Here is a 14,428-nt window from a genome sequence, read left to right as displayed (position 1 = left end):
AATCTTTGTGGTGTATATAGTTAACAATACGGCAAGTATTAGTTATAAGATAATATTTATTGTGTGAATAACACATGTTCTTAAATGGTAAGAACAAATAGAAACTATTTGTTCAGCAGGCCAGGATTAAAAAAAAAAAAAAGTCACCCTTTGGATCTTCTTACAAACACCCACCCAGGCACAGTCATTAAATAATGCCGAACAAAGACAATACGGCTGTAGAGAGACACAGCGCATTAGGCAAAGCGGTTTCCATTACGCTATGAATGTACTGAAAGATCGAATGTCAAATCATAGAGCCCAGGTTACACGGCGCATTTGGAATTGTGGTCTGTCTGGAGAATCTTCCCTTGTGTGAACAATACTACGAGGCATGGCTGCCTTTGGTGAAGAAACAACAGAACCCTCCGACTCCTCTACGTCCTGACTTTCTCTCTGAGAGGTAGGGAGGAGGGTCACGCAGGCACAAATCTTGGTGGACTGCTTGCACTCTAGCAAAGACATGGTTCCTGGGGAAAAGAGAAGCCAAGAGAGGGTGATGAACAATGGAGAGTCACAGAAACTTGTCCGTCTGTGCCAGCAGAGAGGCCCCTACCCAGAGCCCAGTGGGTCCCTTTGAACCGCCCCAAACCAAACCGTGGGGGAGAGGGAGGGTGTTAGCGGCAGAGATGAGAAGCCTATGCAAAATAGCTTAAATGCTGCGCATGTCAAGAGCACCGAAGACTGAAGACTCATGCTTCTGAGTTTGTAAGTGCATTTCCAAATGAAATTTTAAAGAATTTTTCAGAAAAGGAGGGTCTCCAGTGTTGGCACGTGGTCATTTAACATCAGAAATTGCTTGTTTCTGACCTCAGAGTGCCTCAGCACCACCCTGGACACCCAGGGTACCCTGTCCCTCTTCACAGTAGTAAACATTCCGTATCAGCCATCCTCCTTAGTCATGACTTTGCTGGCTATCTCTGCCCTGAAGTGGGGAGGGGGTGAAAGGCAGTAGAAATGGCAGACATGAGAGCTGCCCTTGGAGCAAGCTTACTGAACACTTCACATAGCCCTAATCTCCAGTTCTACCCTTAGAGGAGTTGCCCTCAGAGAGTGAGTCCACTTGAAACTTGGTCATTTAATACACAAGAGTTGGCACCTTTTCCCTATGTCCCTTCCCTATCCTTTTTTCCTCTCCTTTCTATCAGGGACTGATCAGTTCTTATCACCAGTCAGGGGCCCTGAATATACTCACCAGAGGCCATAAAAAGGCAAAAGCTTAAGTAGCCAGTGACGATGATCCAGCTGATTTTGTAACTAGAGTAGTACACAGATCGACCTTGCCTTAGCTTTTGATGATACAGGAGGAGTGCACAGAGCAGGAGGATACCTTTTGTCCAGACACAAGGAGAAAAAAAAGTCCCTTCTGAGGAACCTGGGCTCTTCTACTCAAGCCTTTAACCCAAGATATGCCTGACTTCCAAGCCTCCACCCTGTACACTAGCACCTTGTCCAAAACCCGTCCCCCTCAGGGGTCATTCCAATTCAGAGGCTCAATCTCTGAGCCAGAGAACTAGGAAGGCTGCAGCCCAGACCCATAAATGAAGTCAATCTCCAAGCCTGTGTCAAGGGAACCAGGAAGTTACCTGTGAGGAAACTGAGGAAGGCAGTGATGAAGAGGATACATTTAGTTGAAGGAATCAGATAAGTGACTTCCAAACCCAGGAACAAGTTATGGAAGAGAGAAAGGTTGAGAACCAAAATCATCATGATCCTGACCACTTCCAGGCCATCTGTTGGAAAGCAGAAGCTGTGTTGAAAGAAGGACAGAGATTTCTTCTAGGCTCATTTCCACCTGAAGACCACACAAATCTCTAGGTAAAAATTGGAATTGGGGTAAAAAGATTTGATTAAATAATAAAGAGGGCAAGGGGAAAGAAAAAAGAGGCAGGGAGCCTGAAGCTGAATGGGAGCGAGACCCAGAGGAAACTGCTCTCTATCTTAGCGTCTCTATAAGCCTCTTCTTCTCCTTTTCTTTTCTCAGATTTCTCGTTCAATACAATTCACCCTGTCCTCCTTTAGTGCTAATACAAGATATTTCCTTGTTGCCAATTACCTTTCTTTTATGGCCTCCTGTTCTAGGTGCACTGACTACCCTAGGGCTACTGCCAACACTTCTCAGATGTCCAGCAATTAAGTCTAGGAGCTTCTAAACTTTTCCCCAAAATATGCAGAATGGTGAGATTTGGGAGTCGGCCTTGACCATTGATTATGGAACTGGGCGCAGGGCAGCCTGTGGAAGCTGCACCAGAGAACAGAGAGTAAGCTGGTGAGATAAGTAGAAGTCAAGGAAAGAGGAACGCTCCCTCTCCCCCCATCTCTTTCCATAGTGTCGTTCTGACCTTCTGGCCAAAGAGTGGTACAACATATCCAGGGGCTGTGGCTTATTGTATTTTTCTTTGTTTCCAGTGTCAGTTCAACCCATTCTTCTGTGAGGACTCCTATTGCCATGAACACTAAGGCCCAGGAGGAGAACATCACGTTCATGGCCTGGATATTTCTGAATGAGACATTCACCATTGCGAGGGGGATTTCAAGCTGAGACCACTACCGGTATCTCACATATCTCTTCTCTGATTCCATTACTCCTTCACAGGAGGACAAGCAAAGTCTAAACTCTCAGTGATTGCAGAGGCATTGGACGTGGCGGAGCTGATGTCACCTCCGGAACAGAGACGATAAATCCCACTCCCCACTACTCCTATATCTGGGCCGGCCTGCTGTCAGGGTTGCCAACTGCCATGGAATCATCTCTTAGCTTGACCCTTGACCCCGGTGACTAGCACAGTGGAAGGACCAAGGGGACTACAGGTCCTGAGAGAGTTACCCTTTATAGAGGGACATATAATATCACATATTAGAGCTGCCAGACGTAGTGATAACTAGAGACCTTGAAAGAAGTTAAACATGCCTGACCAAAGAGGTCCAATTTTAGAGTTGAAGGATCAGTGAAAAGCAGAAGGAATTCAAGATCATTGAAGGAGGAGTCGGCCAGCTAGCCTCACAAAGAGCATGACCTCTCAAAATTTAGGACGTTTTGGAGAAACTTGTGTCCTCATTTAGAGAGCCTAAAGAAGTTGAGTTAGGCAGGCATCTGGGAAATGGACAAGCCACAGAAAATGGCTTCATACACTGAAGCATTGCAGTCCAATATCATTTAGAAGGCACAGACTATTATTTTTTGACAGTTGCCTTAGTAACTCGGAAGAGAAAACATTTACTTATTCCTTGAGTAGGCAACCACGGTATGCAGTAAGCGCAGAGTCAGAGGACTTATATGAAAACCCCCAAAAAAGCCTTTTACTGAACTAAGATGAAAGTCCTATCTAACAGCCTTTTTCTGCCTATTTTTTTGACCTTATGGCAGACCCCTTTCCATGGGCCAAACTGGATTTCTTTCATTGCCTCAAACATGCTGTGCGGTCTTTCTTCTAAACCTCTTTACATTTCTTGGTATATTGTATTTTAAAAACTGTTTAGGGGTGCCCTGGTGGCTCAGGGGGTTAAAGCCTCTGCCTTTGGCTCAGGTCATGATCTCGGGGTCCTGGATGGAGCCCCACATCAGGCTCTCTACTCGGCGGGGAGCCTGCTTCCTCCTCTCTTTCTGCCTGCCTCTCTGCCTACTTGTGATCTCTCTCTGTCAAATAAGTAAGTAATATCTTTTTTTAAAAAAAACTTTTTAGAACAATGTTCAATATCTTTAATCTTACAAGGGAGACTTTGTAGTTAAGAAAATGGATTCAAGGGGCGCCCGGGTTGAGTGGCCGACTCTTGATTTCAGCTCAGGTCATGATCTCACGATAGTGAGATTGAGCCCCAAGTGGGGCTCCATGCTCAGTGGGGGGTCTGCTTGAGATCTTCCTCTCCTTCTGCTCCTCTGCTCACATTCTCTTTATCTCTCTCCTCTCTAAAAAAAAAAAAAGGAAAGAAAAGAAAAAAAAAGGGACTCACAGTCCTGGCTTTCCATCCTGGCTCTGCCACTGAGCAGCTTTGTGATCTTACAGATAATAATGCTTCCTACTACATAAGAATTTTGTAAAGACTACATGAGTTCAGAGAGGTAAAGCACTTCAAAAGAGTTCTCGGCACATGACAAATGATATGAAAGCAATTACCACAGTATTCATTTGGACTCCCTGGGACAGCGACTCTGAGGCAGGAATTGTATGTGGAGAGTTTATTGGGGAGCATGTCCAGCAGTCACACCTGCCAGTGTCTGAGGGGAGCGGGTTTTGTCAGAAGTTGAACTGAGATGGAGTTGCAACAAAAGAAACTTGAGCCGACCGGAGCCACCAGGAGCTCTGGATTGGGAGCAGCTTTCTGGAGTCATCTCAGATGGAGCAAGAGAGCCTAGTTTGCTGTAGAATGCAGTCTGTCCCTGGGCTAGTATCTCCCTTCTGTGTCCAGGACAATTCCTTTCCTCACAGAAACTGCAGCCTCAGAGGCCTTCCCTTCTGGTAGTCATGGGAATGAGCTCCCACCCTTGTCCTCTCCTGTATCAGAGCCCGCTTGCTCTGAGAGCTGCCACCTGCTGTGGAATCACCTAGCGGTTTGACCCTTGATGCTTGAGGACTAGTGTAATGGAGGGACCAAGAGGGTAATAGCCATGACAATTTATATTATTACATTCTTATATAGTGATGATTTTATACCTATGCAATTGGTCCCTAAGAGTAGGATTCGGGGCCGAAAGATTTATATCTCCTTTAAACTTTAAGAGATAATGGTACAAGAATATGAAGAGGTAGCCAGATTAGAGAACCTGGTGGGATATGAGGGATTTGTGAGAGACAGGTCTAAGAAGAAACCATGTTTCCAGCTTGGGAGAACAGTAGTCCATGATGCCATTAAGTAAGATATAAAATATGGTCGCAGAAGCACAAGCCCGGTGAGGAAGAAGCTAGTAAGTAAAATACTGGTTTGGGTTCATATGATAGATGGAATTTAGTTCTGGAACTTGCCGATGCATTAGGGGTTATCAGCCTGGGGATGGCAGTTGAAACATAGATGTGCATATACCCGTGTAAGGATGTGACAAGAAGTAGAGAAGGAAATTCTGGAGAGGGGCGCCTGGATGGATTAGTGGGTTAAGTGCCTGCTTTCAGCTCAGGTCATGATCCTGGGGCCCTGGGATCAAATCCCACATCTGGCTCCCTGTTCAGCAGGGAGTCTGCTTCACCCTTTCCCTCTGCACCTCTCCCCCACTCATGCTCTCTCTCATTCGCTCCGTGCTCTCTCTCTCTCTCTTTCAAATACATAAATAACTTTTTTTTAAAAATCCTTTAAAAAAAGAGAATTCTGGATAGCATTAGCATTTATAAGAAAAAGCAAAGAGGGGGCGCCTGGGTGGCTCAGTGGGTTAAGCCGCTGCCTTCGGCTCAGGTCATGATCCCAGGTCCTAGGTTCGAGCCCCACATCGGGCTTTCTGCTCAGCAGGGAGCCTGCTTCCTCCTCTCTCTGCCTGCCTCTCTGCCTACTTGTGATTTCTCTCTGTCAAATAAATAAATAAAATCTTTAAAAAAAAAAAAAGAAAAAGCAAAGAGGATGAGTCAGAGAAATATAAATGTTGGTGAGTAACTTAAAAGAAGCTAGAGTTTTAAGAAGACATTGGGCAATGATACCTCATGCTGTAAGGAAATCAGGTTTGGTACAAGCTGAACGTATGTCATTTTATTGATAATCAGAATGTCCTTTGGTGGTTTGGGTCCTAGCATTTTTTTTTTTAAAGATTTTATTTATTTATTTGTCAGAGAGAGAGGGAGAGAGAGCAAGAACAGGCAGACAGAATGGCAGGCAGAGGCAGAGGGAGAAGCAGGCTCCCTGATGAGCAAGGAGCCCAATGTGGGACTCGATCCCAGGACGCTGGGATCATGACCTGAGCTGAAGGCAGCTGCTTAACCAACTGAGCCACCCAGGCGTCCCATGGGTCCTAGCATTTTCAATAGAATGAGGGCAGGAGTGGAAGTAGAAGAGAGAGAGTTTTTGTTGTTGTTTTGTTTTTTAATGGCAACTAGATGACATCAATAACAAAAAGGGGAAAAGGAAAGTAGAATTATAGTTTCAAGAGGATAATATGCAATTTTAGAAAAATTAGAGAATAATACAATGATGCCCACATATCCTACATCCAGCTTCAGTGATCGTTCCCGGAATTATTCTGAAATAATCCAAGACAATTTCGTTTTTAAATATTTGTTTGTGTCACGAAAAGGATTGATTTTCCCCCCTCTACATTTTCTTCCTCCCCTCTCCCTCCCCACCTCTTCTTATCTAGTTTATTAGAGGGTTATCATTTTCATTCAACGTTTCAAAACCTCTTTATGTATTTATCCATTTGAAAACCTTATTTTTAATTTATTCACAACTTTAGGCTTTTCCCTCATTTCTCTTTTCGTATTATAGTTCATGAAGGAAGTTCCCTTCATGACCTCCAGAAGCATTCACACCTTTGTTCTCTTTGATATGAATACAACTAAGGCCCTCCTCCATCTCAACCCCTTTGCTGTGATTTTTTTTTTTTTTTTTTTTTTTTGCCACCATTTGGTTCTCTTGAGGGGAGAGAAACTCTGGGCTTTCTTCAGCAGGCTGTTGCTGCAGATGACATGTAGTAGAGAGACCCAATGGTGATAGAATCCTCTCTAACCGCAGATGTGAATTACATGATGTGGGGTTCCTTTCTATCTCTCTAACTGCAAAAACAAGTTAAAGACAGAGGTCTTGGAAAGGCAAAACTTTGTAGTCCTTAATGACTTAGAAACAGACAAAATTAGAAAATATCTTTGTTTTTTAAAAAAGGCAAAATAGGGGCCCCTGCATGGTTAAGTGGCCAACTCTTGACTTTGGCTCAGGTCATGATTTCAGGGTCCTGGGGTCCAGCCCCGTATCAGGCTTCACACTCAGCCGGGAGTCTGCTTCAGGATTCTCTCTTCCTCTCCCTCTGCCCCTCACCCTACCCCTGCTCACTCCCCCTCGCTCTTCTCAATTAAATAAATAAATATTTTTTACAAAAAGGAAAAGATCAAAATTGTGAGGAACAAAGCATTTTGAACTATTATTAAAAAGAAGAGAAAAAACCAATATCAAAAAAGAAGAGAGCAACATGTGAAGAAATATTTAGGGAAAAAAAGCATAAGTGATACTATCCTACAGCAACAACTAATTTCCTTTTGCTTATTACCTTCCAGTTTCTTCTCCTTCTTCATTACAATGACGTGTGTTGGACATGATTCTACATGGCTATAATAAAAATGTACTATATGTAAAAAAAATGTAGTGTACATAATGAATAGCATGAGCATTTAGAAACTCCTTAAAATGATAATTTGAAAGAACACACAATAGTTCACTGTGTTAATATACAAAAGTATGTGATCCCGTTTTCCTCTAATAGTTGGTTTTCATGGATTATACTGGCAGCCATCTTGAAAAAATGGCTGGAATCAGAGGAATTAGCAGATCACACAGCTGATTCCCTCACTGTGTCTTTCCTGCCTTCCTTCTTCCTCCCAAAATAATCAATAGACACATTAGTATAATCTCTTTTTATTTTGTAGAACATTCCTGTGTATTTCTTATTTGACCTTCAAAAAAATGTTAAAATTCAGATAGAACATGTTAGAATTATATGTATCTTATCAATAAGAAACCTTATTTAGATAACCTGACCAAAGGTCACATAACAGCTAGTAAACAACGGGAAGAGATCTTAAAAAATCTTCAAGATGAGAAGCCTATGTGTGTTTTCTCTCTCTTTCTCTGAATATCCACTCCATGCACACATTAGCCATCAAATTAGAAGGGTCCACAAAAGAAGCACACAGCACAGATCACGAATCATGTCACTCCTGAGACAGAGAGCCAAGGAAAGGCCAGTTATAATGATAAAAACTGGAATCCACTGGGGACAGTAAACATATGCACAAATGTTCTCTCACCTGAAGGCACTGGAGAAAGTAGAAACTATAATATTGTCACACTCGTGATTACAGGATTCACTTATAAATAATTGAACATAGTCCCATCTGGGGCAATTAAAACTTTCCCTAAACAAAATGAACTCCAGAGACCATAAAAGAAAATGGGGTGCTATTCATCTAAATCAGCATCTAGGTCACTTATTAGCTTGATTAGGGACCTCCAGGATCCAAACGATAATTTCAAGAACGAGAGCATTGTGAGCCTCTGTCTACCAGGGCTGGGAATTAATGGGTGATTCTTTAACTGTACTATTCTGGGACTCTCACCTGGATAAAGAGTTTTCCTTCCCTTTAAAGGGAAAGGTGCCTACCTCCCTGTACTCCACTAGCAACACTCCAGTCTGGGATTGAGGGACCATGTGCTAACAGACCTCGCTACCTGAGACCTGGCTTGTCGGATTCCTGCTGGAGGATCATGGATTCAAGGCCGCACTGCATCATACCCCTGGGGCTGAAACAGCTATTCCTGACATCTTCCTGAAACGAAAGGCAGAAAGACTCCACGTGAAACCCTGGGGCACATACATGAAATTGGAAATTCCCCTTCCACCCGTTGCCCCGGGGATGGTGGTGATTGTGGCATTGACGGGAAGACAGCATCTACACCACACAGGCTCATGGCCTGTGTGAAAACTTCCACTCAGATGATTTCTCCTGTCACGTGGCTTCCCGATTCTCCTCTTCATCAGGATGTCCTCCTGAGGTTGGGCCTGGGCTTTCAGGATTCCCTGAAGTACAGAACTAGGTGATGACATTTTGCCACATGCTAGCCCAAGATTTCTTGATTCTGTATCCCTCTGGAATGCTTACTGAAATTGAAGATTCTTTTTTTTGACCCCAGATTTATGGAATCAGAACTGTAGGGGGTGGGACCCACTTGGGCCAGGTGCCATGAAAGAATTTTGGCACACAAACCTTAAGAATCTCTTGGAATTGGGGCGCCTGGGTGGCTCAGTTGGTTAAGCGACTGCCTTCAGCTCAGGTCATGATCCTGGAGTCCCGGGATCGAGTCCCGCATCAGGCTCCCAGCTCCACGGGGAGTCTGCTTCTCCCTCTGACCTTCTCCTCGCTCATGCTCTCTCTCACTGTCTCTCTCTCTCTCTCTCTCAAATAAATAAATAAAATATTTAAAAAAAAAAAAAAAAAGAATCTCTTGGAATCATAGGCCTGACTGCCTGGAAATGTTGTAGTACATTGTCTTTGGATGTGTTCTTATCCTTTCGGACCCTTTCCATGGTGATCAGGGTCTTTGAGATGGACTACAAGAAACCCACAAGTCCAGGGATCCTAAAATGAGAGGGGCTTTACTTTCGGGTCTTCTTTTCATGAATCTCCTGAATATCTATCCAGAATATGAGTCTGGTGCATTTTCTGAAGAGGTCAGTGATAAAAGAGATTAGCAGATATTTTTCTAGCCAAATGCACCAGCTTTATTACTAGGGAAATATTTGCTCCAAATAGGTTTGCTTTTCAAGCTTACTGATGTGTGCTAAATCCCCTAGGAGACACTTAGAGTTCTTTTTGTCTCACTCCAAATATAAGCAGACACCTTCTTGCTTGCTTTGCTCTTGGGGCAGCAAGACACAGGCTCTGGGACGAGGCTTTGCAAATTTGCTGCTTATGGACCCACCACTTTACCAGCTGTGTGACCTTGAGCTCATTTCGCAGTCACTCTGAGCTTCGTGGTCTCAAGGGTGAAATGGAGCTCCACGTTCCCCACATTGAGCAGTTACTGCTAGTAAATGAGATGTTTACCAAATGTCTGGAGCAGTACTCAGCACATATCAAATCTTTTCACCTTATCTTCACCTCGAGTGCGTGTGCGTGTGTGTGTGTGTACACACACACATATGTTGTGTGTCTGTGTGTGTGCTTACATGGTATGTCTTTGGGCAGCAAGCAGGGACATGTAAGATGATATAATGGGGGCCATCTTCAAGTTTCCATTTACATCTAGACCAAGAGTTCTTGAAGAATTCAAATGAAGAAGAAGCAGGAACTTGATTTGATGAGTTCAACCCAGTAAGATAAACTATATCCACCCTCAGAGATGTATAAAATCCAAGAATAGTACAGAGCCATCATGAGATTTGACTCTGGGCCATCTCCCTTTGCATTTTCATAATATTGGAGGGAACAAAAACCAAAAATCGAATTTTAGTAGAAACCTCTGTAAGACATTGTGGCACCATTAGCATCACTTGGATTGACAGCTAGCAAAGTACAACATGCAGACAAAATGTAAAAATCTGTCTTCACCTCATTGACCTTGACTCCCTTACAGCTAGCATGCTTGGTGGCAGCTGCCGGGCACGGTTGGGAAGTGGTGGGGCAGGGACTCTCCTGAGTGGAGCGAGGTGTTTCCAATACTGACGAGAGTGACAACATGGGTATATGAGGCTGTGTGTGGGTCCTGAGGTTCTGCCCAAACCAAAGAACCCTAACTAAAAGCCTCATAAGGCTCTAGCTTTGGGGTGCCTGGGTGGCTCGTTGGTTAAGCAACCAGCTCTTGATTTCAGCTCAGGTCATGATCTCAGAGTTGTGAAATCAAGCCCCACGCAGGACTCTGCCTGGGTGTGGAGGCTGCTTGGGATCCCCTCTCTCTCCATCTGTGCCTCCACCCCCCATTCACACACACGTTGTCTCTCTAACAAAAAGTGAAATAAAATAAAATGGGGTTTTTTGATCATTTTATGTTTTTTAAGATTTTATTTATTTATTTGACAGAGAGAGACACAGAGAGAGAGGGAACACAAGCAGGGGGAGTGGGAGAGGGAGAAGCAGGCTTCCCGCCGAGGGGAGAGCCCGATGTGGGGCTCGATCCCAGGGCCCTGGGATCACGACCTGAGCCACCCAGGCGCCCCTTTTCTTTTAAATCATTTTTAAAAGGCTCTAGCTTAAATGGGGTTAAAAGCAAAAGGAAAAAAAATACAATCACAAAAACAAAAAAATAACAAAGCCACCTCTAGTGTCCTGGCTTTATACTATCTTACCTCACTTTATAATTTTCTCATTTCTCTGCCTTGTGACAGCACCCTGAATCTTAGTCTTAGTCTTTGAGTATAGGAAATTGAGAAAAAGAAGAAGAGAATTGCATCCAAATCATTCTCTGTCTTTACACTTATATCTCTGTGTGACTTCTTGAACTCCATGTACTATTTCAAAGCAATAAAATCTTTTTTAAAGATTTTATTTATTTATTTATTTATTTGGAAGCGAGAAAGAGCATGAGTGGGACTCGATCCCAGGACTCCAGTATCATGACCTGAGCCAAAAGCAGTTGCTTAACCAACTGAGCCACCGCTTGCCCTGCAATAAAATCTTTTAAAGGAAAAGCTATTTGTAATTTGTTATACAAATATGTGGAGGTCTCTGACTACAAAATACAAATGAAAAAAATAGAATCCAAAACCCAAGAGAAATGTTCAGATTCTTTCTTTAAAAGGGGGCCATGATATTCTTCCTTATGATGTGGGTAAGTCAAAATTGACTCAGCAAAAGCAATGTCTACTTTGAACCTCCTTTTGTATCCACTCAGCTTAAGCAAATTCTCTCCTCCTTTGAAGGTGCTGTCTAAAACCTACCCTTCCATAAAAATGATCTTTAACACATAGACAGTAGTGCTTTGTTCCATCTCTGAGCTCAAACCTTACCTACTGCTTATCACGTAGAGTGCTGGATATGGTGCTTCTCACTCACTAGTCTGTCAGGGCAAGTCGTGTGTTGAACAATACTGTTGTTCTCGCTAGACTGCAAAATTCTGAAGGGATTCGTGTCAAACCCTCCCTCAGAGTGCCTAATCTATGTTGTATGGCAGTGTTGAATCACTATATTGTATACCTAAAACTAATATTACACTTTATATTAACTAACTGGAATTTAAATAAAAACCTTAAAAAGTGTTTTAAATTAAAAAATAAAAATAAAAAGACCTCATATTTGGGTCACCTGGGTGCTCAGTCAGTTAAGTGGCCAACTTTTGATTTTGGCTCAGGTCATGATCACATGGCTCCTGGGATCGAGCCCCGTGTAGGGCTTCACACTCAACAGGGAATCTGCTTGAGGATCTCTTCCTCTTCCCTGCCCCTACTCTCTCTCTCTAAAATAAATAAATGAATATTTTACATATATATATATATATATATATATACACACACACACACATATATATATATGTATATACATATATATATGAGACTGGAAATCTACTTCTATAGTTTAAAAGAATTCATGTGAGAAAATAATATCTTTTTTAAATCTACCCCATTTCTTTAGTATGTATTCTTTTTTTTTTTTTTTTTTGAAGATTTATTTACTTACTTATTGGAGAGAGAGAGACAGAGATAGTGAGAGAGGGCAAGAGCAGGGAGGAGAGGGAGAAGCAGGCTCCCCGCTGAGCAAGGAGCCCAGTGGGGGACTCGATCCAGGAACTCTGGGATCGTGCCCCGAGCAGAAGGCAGTCACTTGACCAACTGAGCCACCCAGGCACCCTTTAATATGTATTCTAAATAATTCCTAACATTGGGCCATATTAGTTGCATTCCTCTAGAAACATGATCACATTTAATGGCCAAGTTTACTTATGTAAAGGGTGGATAATAAGACAGCACAGGGACAGTACTTACAAATCTACAAATACACCAAACCTCAAGAGATAGGAAACCTGTGAGGATTACTTGTCTTTGTTTTTCCAGACATGCGACACTTGAACTAAGACTAGAAGTCACAGATTCATTTAAACCTGCTCTTTGCCGTGGTTGTTTGGATACTTAAGGATGAAAAGGTATAATTAACCCATCTCTATTCCTAAAATAAAAAGGATAGGAAAAAGAAGAGGCATTTGTCAAGAGTCTTCAGAGGAGGAAAGTGAGTTTCACAACTGTAATGTTTGTACGGTTTAGGTATTAAAACGCATTCTAACTTCAACTCCCGATTATCCACAGGAGCGCTAGAGGTTCCAGTGTTTGCAGGCCACTCAGACTCAGGAATGGAGGGCAGAAGCTATGGGCATTCATTCTGGACTTAGCTGTGCTATGTCCCCTCACCTCCGCCTAATAAACCTTGTGCCTTATCTGTGAATTAATCTGTGAAATCGCCAGCATCTAAAATAGGAATTTTACAAATGTTTTTATAGAGATCTTAAAATGCACAGAATGTGTTTACGCTTATGTCTTATTTAATTTGCAGAATTTTCAAGTATTTATTTTTTTTTACAGGTTAAAATATGAACCTCTAAGAGAATTTATGAATTAAATATTATGCCGTGGGACGCCTGGGTGGCTCAGTTGGTTAAGCGGCTGCCTTCGGCTCAGGTCATGATCCCAGCATCCTGGGATCGAGACCCACATCGGGCTCCTTGCTGGGCAGGGAACCTGCTTCTCCCTCTGCCTCTGCCTGCCTCTCTGTCTGCCTGTGCTCGCTCGCTCTCACTCCCTCTGTCCCTGACAAATAAATAAATAAAAAATCTTTTAAAAATATATATATATATTATGCCATAAGTCTTAGAGCAATGGTTGAATTAAATCTTATGGCTCCTAGTTCAGTGCTCCTTTTGCTACCTCTGTGCTAATGGTTTCTTTCTTTAAAAGGGGGCCATGGAGATTTAACATTTAAGTCAGACATAGGGAAAAAAATTCTGGACCTGTGCTGTCCAATACTGTAGACACTAGCCACATGAGGCTACTGGGCATCTCAAATATGGCTAGTTTGATTTTAGAAGGGCTGTAAGTATAAAATAAATTAAGAATTCAAAGTTCTGTACAAAAAATAATAATAATAATTTGTTAGAATTTTTATATCATAATGCATAGATCTTTAAAACAGGAATTTTTATATATTAAATGTTGAATGAGTAAATTTTTACATGTATCAAGTTAAATAAACTGAAGTATTAAAATTGACTTCAACTGCCTGTTTTACTTTAAAAAAAAATAGACTTCTGGAATTTCAAATGACCCCTATGACTGCATATATTTCTATCGGGCAATGCTGACCCAGACACCACTTTTGTAAAATACTTAAAACTGTCATAGTTTTAACAGCACTGTGTGGGTGCATTAAAATGTTTAAAAACATGTTTTAAGCTACTAGATGACTTTTGAGTTTCTGAAATTATTTGAGATCTGAATCAGGTCCGAGTCATTGTAGTAGATCATCTTGAAAAGCGGTCAAACACAACGTAAAAAGTTTTTTTTTTTTTTTTAAGATTTTATTTATTTGTCCGACAGAGGGAGATCACAAGTAGGCAGAGAGGCAGGCAGAGAGAGAGGAGGAAGCAGGCTCCCTGCTGAGCAGAAAGCCCGATGTGGGGCTTGATCTCAGGATCCTGAGATCACGACCCGAGCTGAAGGCAGAGGCCCAACCCACTGAGCCACCCAGACGCCCCCAATGTAAAAAGTTTTAACCCCAGAGTC

General features: G+C 42.4%; 1 protein-coding gene across 2 annotated transcripts; it reads right to left on the bottom strand.

The window, feature by feature from the left end:
* TMEM225 (transmembrane protein 225) lies at positions 1-2,767 on the bottom strand. Of its 2 annotated transcripts, none has more exons than XM_047693119.1 (4): positions 2,382-2,767; positions 1,626-1,772; positions 1,235-1,369; positions 1-509 (listed from the first exon to the last, which is right to left on the bottom strand). In XM_047693119.1, the coding sequence occupies exons 1-4, from the start codon at positions 2,557-2,559 to the stop codon at positions 292-294; spliced, it is 678 nt and encodes a 225-aa protein (XP_047549075.1). In that variant the 5' UTR covers positions 2,560-2,767; the 3' UTR covers positions 1-291. The 2 variants fall into 2 exon arrangements, with proteins under 2 accessions (XP_047549075.1, XP_047549077.1); XM_047693121.1 differs by having other exon boundaries at positions 1,626-1,789; positions 2,382-2,495.
* Between the last annotated feature and the right edge of the window lie 11,661 nt (positions 2,768-14,428).

The sequence above is a fragment of the Lutra lutra genome, chromosome 10 (assembly GCF_902655055.1).
Source record: "Lutra lutra chromosome 10, mLutLut1.2, whole genome shotgun sequence".
Lineage (NCBI taxonomy): Eukaryota > Metazoa > Chordata > Mammalia > Carnivora > Mustelidae > Lutra > Lutra lutra.
Note: the sequence above shows the minus strand (reverse complement) of the source record. Positions and strands in the feature narration are given on the sequence as shown.